The sequence below is a fragment of the Tachypleus tridentatus genome, chromosome 8 (genome assembly GCF_004210375.1).
Source record: "Tachypleus tridentatus isolate NWPU-2018 chromosome 8, ASM421037v1, whole genome shotgun sequence".
In the NCBI taxonomy this organism is placed as follows: domain Eukaryota; kingdom Metazoa; phylum Arthropoda; class Merostomata; order Xiphosura; family Limulidae; genus Tachypleus; species Tachypleus tridentatus.
The window spans coordinates 63219297-63237971 of NC_134832.1; the positions used below are offsets into that span (position 1 = coordinate 63219297).

General features: G+C 34.4%; 1 protein-coding gene across 2 annotated transcripts; it reads right to left on the bottom strand.

Annotated features, from left to right (window-relative positions):
- Positions 1-789: 789 nt before the first annotated feature.
- Positions 790-17536, bottom strand: LOC143222525 (uncharacterized). Of its 2 annotated transcripts, XR_013012292.1 has the most exons (3): positions 17468-17536; positions 16064-16190; positions 790-2448 (listed from the first exon to the last, which is right to left on the bottom strand). XR_013012292.1 is itself a non-coding variant. In XM_076449133.1 (2 exons), exons 1-2 carry the CDS (start codon positions 5339-5341, stop codon positions 2151-2153), a joined length of 321 nt encoding a protein of 106 aa, XP_076305248.1. In that variant the 5' UTR covers positions 5342-6609; the 3' UTR covers positions 1367-2150. The 2 variants fall into 2 exon arrangements, 1 of the variants encoding a protein (XP_076305248.1); XM_076449133.1 differs by lacking the exons at positions 16064-16190; positions 17468-17536 and adding an exon at positions 5319-6609 and having other exon boundaries at positions 1367-2448.
- Between the last annotated feature and the right edge of the window lie 1139 nt (positions 17537-18675).

Here is an 18675-nt window from a genome sequence, read left to right on the forward strand (position 1 = left end):
GGTATTTTCTGGTTGTTCTAATTTTCCTGAAGTGACAACGTAGATTACATATTGATGATATGTTTGTCAAAATTTTTGTTACCCCGGTGGGGCAGCGGTAAGTTTACGAACTTGGAACATTACAGTTCAGGGTTCCATTCCCGGCTACAAACACGACAGAGAGCCTGATGTAACTTTACTCTGAAAGAAAAAAGTTATTTATGATGAAACGATTCTTTATTATCTGACAAAGTGAATTTGAAATAAATAAATATAGGCTGTACCCGTATATACAATAACAACTGAGATAAATTTACTAATATATTTATTTTAATATTTATGTTTTTTATGTAAATATATACTTAGAAATGCGTGTATCTTACATTGTAAATTTTGTTCTGCGAAATTCCAGCCTGTTCTTTAAATTTGTAGAAGATTCTTGAACGTAAGTCAGTAAAATAAAAAATGTAATTCAGTGTGTATAGGTGGACAGACACAAAATTGCTTCCATAGGCCTAGTGTGTTGACCAGCAGCTTGCTTCTCTCAATACTGGATTTTGTGAAGATAAGCAATGGAACTGAGCAAGATCTAAAGTAAGCTTTGGTCCTTTCCTTCTTACTGTCAGTCTCTCACATAATTCGTCAGCATAACATAGATATTATCCAATCAGCCAACAAAGAATATTACAGTTGTTGAACCTTTCATTACTTATGTGCAATATTACCATAATATATCCTTGGATAAAGTAGATACGTACCTGCTGTAAGGAATAAATACACAACGGCAACCAGAACAAACCAATTTGAAAGGTTTTCTAGACCACGTCTTTATACAAAACTAAATAACTAAATGAAAAATTTTGAAAGTTCATACATTATTAAAACTAGGCAGTGGATATACGATTTGTCCGCATGTTACAGTTGCATAGTAATATATAATGCTTTAACATTCATTAATTAACAGAATTAATTACTTCTGTCTAACAACAGAGGTAACATTACAGTTTTTATATATATAGGTTAGTAATTATAACACAATGTATCGACATGCTTTTCTATAATAAAAAGTCCGTCAAAATAACTTGTTAACGTTAATAATACTTGGTCAATCACATTGTATAAGAACGTTCATAATTATAGAAAAAAAATAATAAATTTGTCTTTTAACAACGAATTAGAATATGAATTAAACCTTTTGACAGTGAAATCATGTTTAAAATTAAATCAAGCTTTTCAAAAATTAATTCAAACCACAATAACAAAACATGTAATGTAGATAACAAGCTTTATAATGTAATGCGTTACAAAACTGTTAACACAATTATGATTTGGAAAAACACTGAATGCAAAAATTAAATTTCAATAAAAGATACAATACTGATACACAAACCATTTAGTGGTAGGTAATATACTGCAAGAAATAACTCATAATAGTAACAAAGTTATATTTTTATACAAATGTATCGGTGTATTAAAAACACAAATATATGAAACTTATTAAAGAAACCATTATAGACAATTGACTATATTAAACTATAATGTACATAACATCTCTGAAAAATATACAAACCATAAATACATGATACAGAATATATGAAGTAATGTATTACTTAGTTACATAAGTAAATAATTAAAAATATAAAATATTTTAATTATTATATATTAAATGTTATATTAATATGTACATTAAATATTAAAAATATAAACAGTCATAATTTTAACAAAAAACGTACAATAATCAGCTAAAAGCTTTTAAGATATAAAACAATAAATTATAAGAAACTCTTGAGCGACAGGTCACAGATCAAAGGCCATGTCATCGAGTTTGTTGACTTGAATTCAAAATTTTATTGAACTACTTTTTATGAATTTATCTCAATAAGATTGGTATCAAATTGTAGATTATAATTCACACTTTATTCTTTGATAGATTGTTTAGGCAGACTGTTCATGATGAAGCTTTGTAGAATGGACGGCAACTGCCTGTTATAGAAACACAAATGTAGAGGATGACGTTTCGAAAGTCTTCACCTTTCGTCTTCAGGTCAGTGTATGTTGAACGAAACTTCTCCCCAACAGTGGTGTTCAGGAACGTTGTAGTTCCTCTTCGTCTTCGCTCATGGAAGATTATTCATCTGTACGTGGGGGTTTTCCTATATTTTAATTTGGCTTTATTTAAAGCAATGAAGTGTGGTGGGGCAGTATGTAAATGTCAGGTGAGAAAGCCAAACGAGACAAAGACGGCAAAAAGGAAGTGGACAAGTCCGGAGCCCGCCGGCAGATAAGAAGCAAGCCGCAGACCAATCCCGCGAGAATCTGTGGAACGTCCCGTGATCAGGGCCACGGAGTGGCTCGGATCTATAAATCCAAGTGCCCCAGAATTTGTTGTAGGGGGGAAACGGAAGTGTCCCGAGAAAACCCATTTTCACAGGAGAGGCGCCGAATATTCTACCTGTCCTGTGCCCAGAGCTGAAAAGGAAAAAAAACAACAAACATATATAAACCTAAACTATATATACATACCTTATTTATGTTGTGTGTTTTATTGAGTGATTTGTGACTGTTAAAATATTTTGTATGGCGAAGTGTAGTTTGTTGGAGCGCTGCCTAATTTATATAGTGACCCAGTTAGTTCATTTCCATGTTCTGCTTTTAAGTAATATTTGTATGCTATTTCAGTTAGTCTATTCCTAAGGGTGGATAGCTTACTGATTTTGTGTATGTAGTTGACAGGTGTGTATGTTGGTAGTCGGTTTGCTGCTCTTAGTATTTTATTTTGTTGTATTTGGATATTCTATAACGTGTTGTGAGAGATGTTGTATGTGACTTGACACCCATACGGACGGATGTAAGCCTTGTATATTTGAATGCTGATTTCAGGTGAGCAGTTTGAGTGCTTGCTAGATATGGTAAAAAAATTGCCTGCTACAATCTGTCAAACTTTACCGATTTTTTTTTTCTTTTTAGGTATCACAACATAAGTAATTACTGATAGAGTTAAGCTAAAATAAAAATTTTCTGCTGGCATTCTCATCAACTAGCACTAATGTTTGTGTTTTATATACATACACACTGCTGGCCAAAATCTTAAGGCCAATGAACATAAAGAAAAATATGTATTTTCCGTTGTTAAACTCAACCACTTATTTGAGTAGAGCTTCGAAATATGACAATAAGAAAAGGGAAAATAAAAATAAAAAACCTTTTAGCATTTAATAAGGAAAATGTGAACACTATGAAATTAGCCTAAATAGTAGCTGGTCAAAAGTTTAAGACCATACCAAAAAGAAGTCCTAAACAGGGTAGGGATGCCCAACAAGAGGTCTTAGTAGTGAGTTGCACGGCCGTCATTGCGAATAACTTCAAACATTCGCTTTGGCATGGTCGATATAAGTGTTTGCAGATGGCTGGCTGGAATATTATTCCAAGTGGTAAAGATGGCTTTACGAAGAACATGCACTGTTTGGAATTGACGTCCATTTCTATAAACTTCTCTTACCATCCATCCCCACGCTGGATGGTCCAAAAGAATCACGTTATTCGCCATGAAAAAGTCCTTTGTCATGTGGGCATTGTGGATTGCAGCGTTGTCCTGCCGAAAGATCCAGCCATTTCCACACAAGCTAGGGCCTTCAGTCGGTAAGAATGCTCTCTTTAACATGCTAATGTAGCTAGCTGCTGTTTGACGTCGCTGTATAACCTGAAGCTCCATTGTTTCATGGAAAGAGAAGGCACCCCAGATCATGATGGAACCTCCTCCACTGTGTCGTGTAGAAAATGTCTCCGGTGGAATATCTTTATCGTGCCAGTAACGTTGGAAGCCATCTGGACTACCCAAGTTAAATATTTTCTCATCATAGAACAAAATCTTCTTCCACTTTTCTACGCCCCATGTTTGGTGCTTCTCAGCAAAGTTTAACCGAGTTGTTTCATGGTGTGGAAAGAGGCGTGACATTTGAAGACGTTTACGGTTTTTAAAGCATTTCTCTCGTAGATGCCGTATTATTGTTTGTGAGCTGCATTCTGCGTCCGTAAGGGCCTTAATCTGGTTCGACGATCGGCTGGTGTCTTGCCGAACAACTCGTCGAATCCTCCTGCTCAACGCCGGCAAAATTTTCTTAGGCCGACCACTTGAAATTCTCGTTCCGTATCCCTCAGGGTTTTTAAAGAAATTTGCAACAGCAGTTTTACTACGCCCAATCTCACCAGCAATGGCACGTTGAGAGAGTCCTTGCTTTTGCAGCTCTACAATTCTGCTACGTTCAAACTCTGTCAACTTTTTTCGCCTTTACCATGTTTTTACCCAATGTAACACAGGAGATGTGAGTGGGAGATGTTGACAACGTTAATGCTTGAACACAAATGCCTAAATGTCGTTACATGTTTACCGATTAACGCTTCGTTTCAGTATGACCAGCTAGTATTTAGGCTAATTTCATAGTGTTCACATTTTCTCTGTTAAATGCTAAAAAAGTTTTTTACTTTTATTTCCCTTTTCTTATTGTTATCTTTCGAAGCTCTACTCAAATAAGTAGTTGAGTCTAACAACGCAAAATGCATATTTTTTCTTTATGTTCATTGACCTTAAGATTTTGGCCAGCAGTGTATTTATATATACCAACATATGCACTCAGAACTAACACAACTCCCTCACTGCAGGCAGAGAAGTTACACGATTAAGTGTAATGAAGAAAATCTAGCAAGCATTGTGCAGTATGCTCCATAAAACTTCTGCCACTCAGATGCGTCAAGTGAATGAGCTTTAAATACTGAAAGAAGGTTTGCCTCATAATATCACACATTAGTTTAGAAAGGAAGGATCATTTTATCCTTTTAATCATTGATTTGTTAAACATATAGCTATTCTAGCTTATGATAGTTTACTAACTATCGCCCAATATCCTATATGTATCTCATGCTGTGAAACTATAAAATAGCTCGGAATCCAATGGTTGGTAAACCCTTTTGGCCACATCAATCTCACTATCAAAACATTGACTTGGCTATCACTTGATACCTAATCAATACCTAAATGACATATTCTTAATAGCTCAGAAAGCAAGGGTTGCAATACCGTTTGAGCCGAGTTTTAAACTTCTAGCAACTATTTTCAATTGTATAAGCCACTGAAGTATTAGATATTACATCTAGTCACTCTACCCGTATCAACTAATGATACTCAAGTGGTAGTTATCAGATACCACCCCCATAGCTTGGAAACTAAGAAATGATACTTCGTTTTAGTCAGTGAACCTACAATCAATGACTGTCCTAGCTCTGATGTAATTAACTGGAGATAATATGTGGATGTTTGGCTGATTATCAAAACTCTCACTTACCTATAGATCCAGTGCACCCTCATTTTGCTAATTGTTAAGTACTTTCAGCTCTTTCCTTATCATTCTTCAGGTTCGAGTGAGATAAAATAGTGCTCTCATTGTCCTCTGACTCATACGTAGTGTCATCTGATTCCCACTGAAACCAGTGTAATAGAGGTTTATTGACACATGTTTTAATATTTCTTGCACTTCTTGACTGCTAACACTTGCATATTAATAAATCAAGATGTCATGTCCATTGGAACCCATTTGCTTCTATGCCACTAGCAAATAACAAAACCCCACCCAATTTCCACACTGGCATATCTGCTACTTCACTGTTTTATGACAGCACCTCTTCTGTCATAAGGTAGCTTTTCTTAACTGTTGGCACGTGAACTTATACCCCTCCCTAATAAAGTCTTGCATATATTCTTGTGAATACTGTTGGAGATCTGATTAGAAGGAGGATCATACATTACATCTTCAAAGAGCAGAACTTCCCACTAAAACATGAGCATGTTCAATAAACAATCTATAGATCTCCGTTCAGTTGATGTACGGTAAATACAGTGAGGATTAACAAACATTAGAAACATATGCTTAACTGTCTGTGTTACCAATTTTGCCAAACCATTAGATCTATTAGATCCAAGTGAATTTATTCAGATGATTTGAATTGTGCTACCTTCCAGTACTTTGCTAACATATTATATTAGCTATAGACCAGTGGTTCCCAACCTTTTTTATGCCCCGCACTCCGAAAAAAAATTAATATGTTCTCGCACCCCTCACAGTAATTATTTATTTAAGAATAAAGGTGAAGGTGGCGAAAACAAATGTTATCTCGCACCCCCACTGCTATAGACTGTGCTAGTGTATCAACCAGAGCATAAACGACGGCGTACTTTGTGATACAGTTGCTAATCACAGTAAAAATTGATAACCACGTTCTGTATTGATATCCAGAGTTATTATCTGTAAATGAGATCTAAGAATTTAAGCTCTTTTTCTAGGTAGCGCACACCATTCAGTATTGACACCAGCTCTAAAGCTTTTGGCTCAAACGTGGCCAGAAGAGCCATTATTCAATATTAGCACAAGTAAAAATAACACTTTTGGGAATACCCCCACTTTTATTATGGATAATCGTTTGCATTAGAGCTCTAGGGACCACTAGCTGCGGTACAAGCTGAGAACCACGGTTCAGAGGTTGATAGCAACTGCACAATACAGTTTCTCATACTCATAATTGTATATTATACAATTACCACAGGTTATGTGCATACAGAACAAGATTAAGCCTGGTTTCTTCAGTTGCTCTTCCAAGAGATCTGGAACTAGTAACAGCAGAATCCATCCACTAATAAAATTCATACTGTACGGCTTAAAATTTTCATAGTACAAGTGGCTTCAACTCCCACATACCTATCCATGGCCACGATATTCAAGGAACAAATAGAGGGTCTCATCATATAGCAATCAAGACAATCCATTGGTATTCTTATGTTGTTGGCCTGGATGATGCTATATAACTAAATCATATTGTGATGCTGTTATTCCATATGTAATAATCTCTTCTTCAACCATCTCAACAAAACATGGTCCATTTGAACAGTGAACTTTATTCCAGTTGCAATGGTGTTTTACAACAACTGCTATCAGTTCTTTCTTTTTTGTTTTACATATCTATGCTCACAGTTTTGTCATTGACAAACCAGTACCTGTACGTCCACTAAAACATACTTCAGAAATTGAAATGCTTGTTCGCACTCCAAGCTCTGTCTGTGGTGAGTTTTTACTTTAGTAAAAACCCATAATGGTATGAAAATTCTAGAATAAATGAATAAAACACGTTGACATAACGACATAAAATCATGAAAACTGCAAACTTCTCACTCTGTAATTGGTTGAGGCAATCTGTAACCACCGCTATATTAGCAGTATATGTAGAGATGCTATTTTTACCCATAATACAACAGAGAGATTTCACCTACATGTGCATGAATGCACATTTTCCTGGTTTCATTAAGCCTTTGTTTTCTTGTATGTTGGAATACCAGTTTAAAGTTTTCATCTTCAGACTCGAGTGTATGACTGCATTATGCCATCAGCATATTACCTACATTTCTCTCAATGCAGCTTCTGAAGTGCAAATTTCATTGACCTCTGAAAATGACTGTCATGTTACATGGTCGAATGGCATTATGCAAAATTCATATAAGCCATCTCCCATACTAATGGTAACCTTAATTCTACTGTCGTAATCTATTTCGTCTTGTCAGTATCCAAACATAAGATATAAAATACTGAATAAATAGAAAACTTATATTGTGTCCTGATATTCATCTGTTGCTTGAAATAGAAATGCATGACACAAGTTGCTGCATTCATCTGTCAAAATCAACAAAGAACCTAGGCATATCTTCCTTCTTCCTAATCATCACCACAAAAGACGACTAAACACTCTCTGAAAGTTGTATGGCTCTGTCCTTTAACATACACTATATCTCAGTGCTGGCTACATCCTTGATGCTCCAAGGAAGCTTACATGTCAGATGTTTAATTATTTCTGTTTAACCAGGTCAAACTGCTCAAGTAATGACCTGTTAATGTATTGCATTCAAAAGTTAATTAACTAATTTTAGTATCAATTATTTCAATATAAATGACATCCAGAAATACCTTGTAATTCAAATTGTTATATTATTTAGATACTTTTAACTTCTTAATTTCGAACAAAATATTTCAAATACATCATTTTTTATGTAAATCATCTGAGCTCCAAATTATTCACTTTAGAATATTCTAATTTGTAAAATACACTGTTACAGTTTCAACCAATTAAAAGTATGCATATTTACAAATTACAGTTTCAACCAATTAAAAGTATGCATATTTACAAACAAAAATCTAATGTTTCTACCCCTACCTTCTTTATTTGTTGAAATATCAAAAATTGTTTAACTCGTTCCTCTTTAGTTGACTATCGAAGGCATGTTCACAATAGAAGTGGACTCTCATCTACATAAAGCTTACAAGTATTCTTTGGAATTTAACAGGTGATCATTGTTTTACTAGTCTAAGCGGCTAACAATTTATTAACCTATTCATAGTTTACTCAGAAAGCCAGGTAAATTATTGTAGTTTTAGGGCAGTCTCTTACATTCATGATATATTTTCTAAAATGTACACTTGAGTTTTGTTTGGACTCAGAAACATGTGAAACGTAACACGACTGGAGAGTGTTTTACTTCAGTGAATACTAGAAACCCTTGTTTTACATTTTTATTTATTGATAAGAACAGTAACTCAAGACCTTAACATTAACACAAAGATATCCAATGGTTACAGCACCACATTTTCCCCGTCCTATATACTCTGTGATATTTTTAAATATAATTAATCCTGCCCCTAAGGGCGCCAAGGTAGGTTCTCAGAATAAAGGGATATTCGACAGGATATTTACTATAAGTAAATCTTTATTCTCTGACTAATTGAGTTCACGAAAAATAAAGAGGGACCAAACACAAATGCACATTGCAATAAATAATCTTTTTTTTTTTTAATTTAGTTTCCAAATAGACAAACAGTGAAAAGTGTGATTTGCTTAAAATAAAAACCACTCGCTTTTACTAAATAGTTTTGCTTGAAGTTTCCTCCATCTTATTCAGTCAAAATATTGTTCCAAATAAGCTGAGAGATTGTGATTAAAGCAAAATATCAGAGAAACTAGACCAACCTACATGAGTCGCCATTCCCAAGGGAACATAAGAAAGGTCATAGTCTCAAGCAATCACCTGAATGCTAATGGAAAATTGTATTGCCTAATTTTTTAACATTGCACGTATCTTTACCATGAAAAGGTGAAAGATGCTACTCTCGGTGAATAACACAGAACAATTGGTACCTAGGGTTTAGCCAACATGTCATGTGAAAACCGTAAATACCTGCAAAAATAGAAAGATTTGAATAGGAAATACACGGTGCGCTTAAATAATACATATATATATATATATTATTGTCAGCTTCAATATGTCACAATAATAACTAACTCTATACTCTGTATCTATTAGTATCAGTAGCATCACTATAAGACAAATGCATACTCTGTACCTGTCAGTATGTACGTGTATTGTTACATATTACGACTTATTTCGGACAAGTCTCCCAGTTATTACGTTACGTATTACGATTTCAAATAGCCGAAAATTTTAATTTTTAATTTTGAAGTTAACTGAGTTTCGATATGTATCAAACTTATGATATTTGTCAACAAGATTGATGCATACAATTTTCTTTATAACATGAATATATTTCAACATACAAATAACAATACAATTTATAATAGCAGTTACTACAAAAAATGGTTTATATATAAGTTTTAGAAACTTACAGACTATACTGAGTCTTCTATATAGTCTAGAACTGCATATTTTATCGATGGTCCAAGTCCACGATAAACAAATTAATTCTGAGTTGATATTTTTACACCTCACTTAAGCGAGCTTGCTGTTTTTACTTGGCTGGTCCACACCGCTTACAAGCTGACCTTTTACCGATTAAGGTATTTAATGTCATCGTAGAAATACTAACGTCCGAAATTAATTTACTAAAGATTGTAATGTTCGAAACTGTAACAGATTTACTGTTGTGCATTTATTTTAGTGCCTACGCTTGTTTCTGTGTAGTTTTCTTTTTTGCATGTGATGTATATTGTTTACTATTTATTGCGCAAATACCGCTTGTTCTCGAAATTTGTAGAAGGTGTTTGAATAAGAATGAACGATGTACTAAGTGTGTATATAATACTAGTGATTCACAGTACTGTCGCCAAGAAAACTTTGATGAATGTTCTAGAATCTCGCCTGATTGGTATATAAAAACCGACTCGCCGAGAAACAAATAAGATAATTATTGTTGATCAGCTACAATCAGTGTGCTATAGGCCCAAAAACCGATAATTGTGATTAACGCCTTTTAATAGGAAAACTATAGAATTTGAGCAGGAGCGTTTATGGTTTTCAAACATTACAAACCATTCAACTTCAGTGTATTACTCCGGACGTTAGAATTTCTACGAGGACATTAAAGACCATCGCCAGAAAAAGTCACTTTGTAAAGTTGTGAGACCAACCAAGCTAGCTCGCTTAAGAGAAGTGTGTGACAATATCAACTCAGAATTAGTCTGCTCGTCGTGGACTTGGATCGTCAATAAAATATTTAGTTCTACATTGGATATAAGACTCAGTGATGTTTGCAAGTTTGTAAAGTTCTTGTATATAAACCATCATTTGTAATAACTATTAGTAATAAACGTTATTATAATTTTTTGTTTTTATTTTTGCATATTAAAAGATATTAATGTTAAAAATTTGTGTGGCAGATAACCTAAATTTAATACATATTAACATTTAATTAACCAATAAGCCCGAATTGAAATTTCTGGTTATTGGAAATAGTAATACGTAACGTTCGTAATATAATAAATCGGAGACTCGTCTGACATAAAGTATAATTCGTAACAACATCTGTAAATGTTCCTGGTCAAATATCTGTAGTTTTCCGAGGCTTGTAGTATACTGACTGTGGGAACCAAACAGTATTCTAGTACTCTCTCTTGGTGCGCCGGTTTATATACTTCAAGGCAAGATTATGGAATGCTCAACAATATTCGAAGACAAGCTAGTGTTTTCGTAAGCCATATATTGTTGATTCTTACTCTCGAGAATCTTTTACAAATTTAGAGAACATGCGGCACTTGCGCAATACACATCCAACAATATACGTCACATGTATCAAATGAAACAAACGCAGATATTAAAATAAATCTATAACAGTAAATCCGTTACGCTATCTATCAGTATCGGTAATAGAATGCCAATGTAAGACTACTTACTGTCTACCCTGTAGTTATGACTAAAAATATGCCACTAAACACACAACTGTACACAATTACGCAGGAATCATGTCTCGAAATGAAAAAGAGCTGTCACTGTTAAGAGTGGTATGTACTAAATGTTGACAACTGAGTGATGTCACATATAACAAATAGTTTTCTACGTTACCAAAATACAGGATGAAAGAGCTTCCACTGTCTCTTTAACTCTTTAACATATTGAGTGCCCATTGTTAAAGTGTTGAGTCGTTGTGGCTCATTCAAGCTTTACCATCTTGCTTACAAAATCGTAAGTTATGTACTTGCATAACAATGTGAAAACAAAAAAGCAAAGTTTGACCACATATAGTATTTGATAATTATACAATTAAAAATGACTTATTTTAGTTCAAGCGCATAAAAACGTTTTGTTTTTGTTTTTAATAATCAGCATAAAATATTTCACTGGCACAAAACTAAATACTGTAAAAAACTTTAAAGCAAAAAGGTGTGTTACCACTGGAACGTGAAGGGGACTAATCACGTGATAGCAAAAACTACACATGTTCATACATTTACTGAGAGAATCAGTGTTCGTGTAACTTGTAAGTCAGCTTTTATTATAGTAAAACCTTGACACGAGGGCGTTGTGTAACACGAGCTGCACAGAGAGTCATTATTCTAGCCTAACCGAAAGGCGCAAAGCCTGCCAACTCCCCGGTATTAAGACATCAAATTTTACTTCAAACGAATGCAGGCCTAGCAATACATTATTACTTGCTAGAGGCAAATAACTAGTCTTGATGCAGCGTGCACCGAGCCTTCTCATCACGTGTGCCAAGCCGAACCCATCAAAAAGACGGTTTGGCCCATGTTACAAGCCATAGCATTTCCACCCGTTTCATAACGGAAAACCACTTCAGATTTATATTAGATAAGGAACAGTTGTTGTTTTTTCCTTTGATGAACTTTTACCACACACACACAAATAGCAACTTTTCTATTTAAATTAAACTATACTTTATAGTTTGCAGGCAAAAACAATTCGCACCGTGATGTAACAACATGGCTAAAAAGTCTTCCGTTAAAACACATTAACTAAGTAAATAGGAACAAAAATCATTAGTAATCGTTGATAAGAAATAAAAGTAGTAAACTAGGGTTCAAATATTATGTTTGTGATAAGAAAAAGTTTACGTGTTAATACAATCTTATTGCTTAACGAAATTCTATTGCTTGTATATTAAGAGAGCAATAATTCCGTGTTTTTAACTACAAATAGGCACACAAACGTGATCAAAAACTAAATGTTTAGCAAAACAAGTACACTTCAAAGTATTTTTTTTTACTAAAAACAGTCACGCTTGTTTTAAATATTTTACTGCTTAAAGAATTAGCGATCTACGATTTTTCGTTTAAAGTAAAATTAGCTCACTTATAGTTGATTAACAAAAAAAGTGATATGACAATATTATATTTTGTATTAAACTTTAAAGGTTTCACACAAGTAAGCTGTTTGTAGGAACTCAACCAGGTCACGATTGCTAACATTGAAAACAATTTTCCAACAAACAAAAGTAAAGTCTAATGATAGTGATTAAACTTCAGACTATTAATACTTTTATAACAATGACTATTAAACCCGGTAGAAAAAATACACAATATTTAATAAGCACACATAGACTGAATCAGCACATGGTATAATTTTATATATATATATATATATATACATAAAAAATTATTAATCAAATGCTGATATCTAAGTGAGCTGGCTGAAAATGATAGGGCGCACATGAATGTCTCCAGATAAAAGCAAAATTATGATCACAAATATAAAAACAACGACAATAAGAGTTCTATGTTTTTTACAGTTTTAGAAATAATAATTAGAATATAAATCACATCTTGTCGTAGAAGTAGAAATTATTTTCTTTCCCTCCTTAAACCATTGGCGCTTTCGTAACTACTACGCTGTAAAAAAAAAATATATATATATATATATATATTTCATAAACTTTTATTGGACTATAGGAGTGGCAGTTGAAGAAATAGTCTGATGTTATGTCCATTGACCCCTGAACTTCGTTATCACAATTTATTTTTTAATGTGTCATCCACTCAAGAAGCTTTATTACCTCTCTTTCTAGCTTTCGCTTTTGATGAAAAACTAAAACCGAAACTTGTAACACATTCCTAACTTGTCTTTAACTAACAAGTGAAAACAGACTTCATTATTCTTTCAGTTCGGGACACAACATTTACAAACATGTGTTTTTTATTCACAAAACAACTGGTATGGGTATTAAACCTTTAATTAAAATAAAGTACAGAACAAAGTTTTAACCTTCTTAGGTCATCTTCAGGTTAACACAATGGGAAACGTGTTTGCACAAATAGCAAGAGCTCATAAGCGCAATAAAAATGAATGTTTTACAATTATTAAATACACTTCATCTGCTATATCAGTGCCGACGAGGCCTTTCGCATAATAGGAAAGCTCATTGTTAGATTGCGTTAGAATCGCACACATATTTTAGAAAGAACACGAACAGGTACTCTCGCTGTGCACGATATATTCAGCCTTAAATGCAAGACCATTTTTGATATCCGCAAAATGTACATATGAAAGCGGAATTCGATTTAAGTGAAATAACTCTTTAGAGCATTGGAGTAAAATTAAGTTACATAAAGAACAATCACGAACAGTTGTTGTGATTAACTGACCCACATCGTACGTACTACCACGCATGCTAAGCAGTTTTTGTGTTTAAGAGTAAACCCCACAGACGATGTCTTTGAGAACCCAGCGCACTCTGCACTTGCGACCCAACACAGTCAGATGGTTAGGGCGCTCGACTCACAACCTGAGGGTCGCGAGTTCGAATCCCCGTCACACCAAACATGCTCGCTCTTTCAGTCATGGGTGCGCTTAATGTTACAATCAATCCCACTGTTCGTTGGTAAAAGAGTAGCCCAAGAGATGGCGGTGGATGCTAATGACCAGTTGCCTTTTTTCTACTTTTACATTGCTAAATTAGGGACGTCTGGTGTAGATAGCTCTCGTGTAGCTTTATGGGAAAGTCAAACCAAACCACTCTTCACTATGGGGCCGTAAATTCGATATAACAGGGCCGGTCAATCCCCAGTATTTGACTAGAGTAGTCCCAAAACTGGAAATATGTATGCTGTTTCTCTTTAGCCCATCAATTCAAAATTAAGCACGGCTTGTGCTGATAGCGCTTTGTGTAGCTTTGCGCGAAAATCTGAATCAAACAAACCCTCCTGGAGGAAACTCAGACAATATGTGTTCTTTACCATTCTACTTTGTTCTAATTTTATTATGTGTTAAAGATAGAGAGAGAGAAGGAAAGATAAACTAGCTTTTCAGATGAAATCTTTGTCACTGTTATCGAATGTGCAGTGGCAGAGCTAAAGTACAGCGTTTTTCTGTCGCTGAGGCTCTCAGTGACCCCAAATCAGGTGACCTTTAACTTAAAAACGATAAAAACTTAAGAAGTTTCTCCCAGTAGCTCAGCGGTGAATCTAAAAGCTTGTAATGCTAAAAAGTTTGGTTTTGATACTCAAGTAAGCACGTCACAGGTAGTCTGCTCATTGTATAGCTTTTGGCTACTTGTGCTGTGCCTACTTTAGGTATCAAAAAGAAAAAACAGGAACCTTAATGAAGTATACGTTTCTCACAAGTTTCCTATGCGAATTTTAATGTTTCGAAAGTGTATTAAATTGCATCACTTACCACCTAAAAATAAATCTACAATAGCATAAATAGAATTCACTTAACTTTAAAAAAAGTAAACAAAAAGACAGTAGTGGAATCACTGAATAACCTACTAAATATAAATTGCTTCAGCACGTGCATGATGTATGTTCGTTTGGAAAGGAATGGATATTTATGAAAGATTATTTTGTCTAAATACCCAACGAATATCTCATGTCCTAAAACGAATAACCTAAACTATTATCTTGAAATGAGGGGTCACATGCCAAAAGAGATAAAACAAGTTCTTTGAGAGGGATAGGTCGATAAACTAGTTAGTTGTCAAGAGAGGCGAGTTTGTGAGATGCAATACATAACGAATTTAATATATGCAAGGGCTTCGGGCGTTGTTGCGTTGAAGAAAAGTCACGCTTTTCATATCTATAATGATTGATAGTTTAAATGCTGTTACTGACATAGCGGAATGAACTGCTCTAATGACTTGCGGTTTGCAGGCACCATTTTTCATAGAGCAAAAGTAATGCCATCTTTATACGTGATTAGGTTATTATTTGTTTTTAAGGGCAAAGCTACACAATGGGTTCTATATGTTTTATCCATCGCAAGTATCAAAACTAGACTTTTAGCATTATAAGCCCTCAGGCTTACCGCTGAGCCAACACTGGGCATGATTACGGGCAAACTAACACATGTTTCTTTAGCTTTGTTTGTATTTGTAACTTGGAAGAACTCAACATTTGTATTTACCGGCCGCAGACAATTTATCACTATGCACACTAACAGGAAAAGAGATAAAACAAGAACTGCCGTTAATTATTAGTATACTAACACAATATTGGCCAACAGTGTGAATTTTTAAGATTTATAAGTGACATATTCGCATCTATGCAGATACGTCCCCAAATTTAACGTTTATTTAAACAGCTATACGAACTAAATTTACGTATGATCCTTGTCATATAAAATTTTACGTGAAACAACTTAGCCATTCATTTCGACAATATAAGCAGTAATAAATATAACAAAGTTTGAGACGTTTGTCTTGTCATATTAAAATTCATTTGGCATCTTTATTTCTAAATGCAAGAACCCTAATCTTGTTTGTTTATAGTGCTAAGCACAAAGGTATACAATGGGTTGTGCTCTGCTCACCACAGATGTCGAAACTCGGTTTCTAGAGTTGTAAATCCGCAGGCATGTCGTTGTCCCACGGAGGGGTAAATACTCAAACACAAATATCTTCAGCATATTGGCCTGAGATTTTATAAGTTGGAGAAACCTAGAAAATAAAACGAATTAAATGTTAGAAGCTTCAAGTTATTTCTATAAAATATTAAAATGTTTCTAAAAAAGAAAAAATTACCCATTGAGTAATTTAACATTTAAAGGGGACTGAAGTATCTTATATAAAAGTGTTTTTGGGTGTTTCGTATAGACTATAATTAGTTTTGCTTACCAGATAATACAGCGTTTACTAATTTGAAGGGTGGCCTACATAGAAATATAACAAAGAAACAAAAAGTAATCAGAATTTGAAACGAGTTTACAAGACTTTCTAGAGCTTTTTGGCATCTAATTTAAAGTTTTTAGTAATATTTATATATGTATGAGTAAGAGATGGACATTGCCAAAATGTCTTGTTTAATTTCCATTTTGATCAAAAGCAAAATGAAAACACTAATGTACTGTAGATTGTTCCTAATCCGTTTAGTGTTAGCAAGTCAGTATTAATTAGGGTTGCCATATTTTGATAATAAAAATTAGCTCAACTATCTGGATAGGTGGTTTGAAGAAGCGCCACAAACACCTCCAACTAGTTTTGGGTGAGACTCACAGCTGAAGATGCCCTTTTTTATATTTCAAGCATAGAAAGTTTGTAACTAGACATACCCTGGAAGACAAAACATATAATTTATAGATTTATCATGTATAAAACATTTTTATTAACTGTAGAATATGTTCTTATGAAATTCAATATGTTGTATACTGAACTGTAAAGAAGATACTGTTCCCCCCCCCCGGGTGGTTTAGCGGTAAGCCTGGAGACTTATAACGTTGGAAGTAGGGTTCCAATGCCCGTGGTCCCGGCTTAGTCAAGCGTGTTAAGGCGTTCGACTCATAATCTACTCCCCATTTCACTACTAAATTAGGGACGGCTAGCGCAGATAGCCCTCAAGTAGCTGTGCACGAAATTCAAAACAAACAAACAATCCAATGCCCGTAGTGGGCACAGCACAAAAGCCCATTATGTAGCTTTGTGCGTAACTACAAACAAACACTATATATATTCATAAAAATGGATAATCAGAATACTAAAACCTCATGGTTGCCTACTATGAAGCCACAGTTAATTAGATGGGCGTGCTAATCAGAGCTCGAGAAAACATTTTATTAGTGGACTCCATTTTTAGGATGATGTTATCCTCAACACTTAAGTAATGAATATTGGTACTCAACACTCTGTTTAATTAATTATTATTTTTACTTATCCTTTGGTTTTGTAAAATCTATTCATTTACTGCTTGTTTCAATTTTAGACATCTAATAGCAACTTACCAAACAAAGTGCACGCTTTCAGAGCTGCTAAAATGTAAGTTAGCAACCAATAGATTATTTGATCTAAACATGTAATGCAGCTGCTGCCATCTGTGGCCTTAATATATTAATTTACTAATAGGCCAAATCAATCTTTACATTTCCGAAACGGCAACAACACATTGAAGAAAGATAAAAAAGAAATACTTTCGTGCTGTTATTGTGAGTGATTTATCTTCTAAAAGATTAGAACTACAGAAACAAAATACGTTTCAGTGTAGCTTAAATAGCATAATATTATGTTAACAAACAAAGGGGACAATACTGCTGCCATCTGTTGTCAAATACCTTTACAGAAGTAATAAGTTTCAGGATGGCATTACTGATACAAGGACTTAAAGGTGTTTTTTCACAAAGAGTCAGTATTATTTGTTGTCTTCCTATAGCACGGAATGCGGACTAGTAAAAGATAATATATACGTATACACACACACATATATGGATTTCAACAACGTATTAATTAGATCCTTTATGTTGTTCACTCAACATAAATCTGTAATAATAAAATAATCTGTGTATGTGTGTGTGTGACCGCCAAATCTTCAAGATGGAAGAACCTTAGAGACCTGCAACTTTTTTATGCATACTAAAAGGGTTCTGAGGGTGTGCACTTTGTATTTGTATTATTTTTTGGGGGTTTGACTTTTAAAATTTGGCTCGGCATGGACAAGTGTGTTAAGGCGTTCGACTCGTAATTCGAGAGACGCGGGTTCAAATCCCGGTCGCACCAAACATGCTCGCCTTTTCAGCCGTGGGGCGTTATAATGTGACGATCAATCCCACTATTCGTTGGTAAAAGAGTAGCTTAAGAGTTGGCGGTGGGTGGTGATGACTAGCTACCTTCCCTTTAGTCTTACACTGCTAAATTAGGGACAGCTAGCCCTCGAGTAGATTTGTACGGAATTCAAACAAACAAAAACAAAAACGACTTTTAAAAACTGGGCTAATTCTTTGCCTTATAGTTTTGCCTATTACCTTTAAGCCCCATAATTCGCTTCCTGAAGGTCTATAAAGGTGTCATATTTTTTCTACTTCACTTAATGAATGATCATTGTGTGAACATTTTCTATTCTATACTTTTTTCAATACAAATATGAGAATTAAAAATAAACGTTGAATTGAACTAAGTTTGGGAAATTGCAACAAACAACGGGAAGAAAAATATGAAT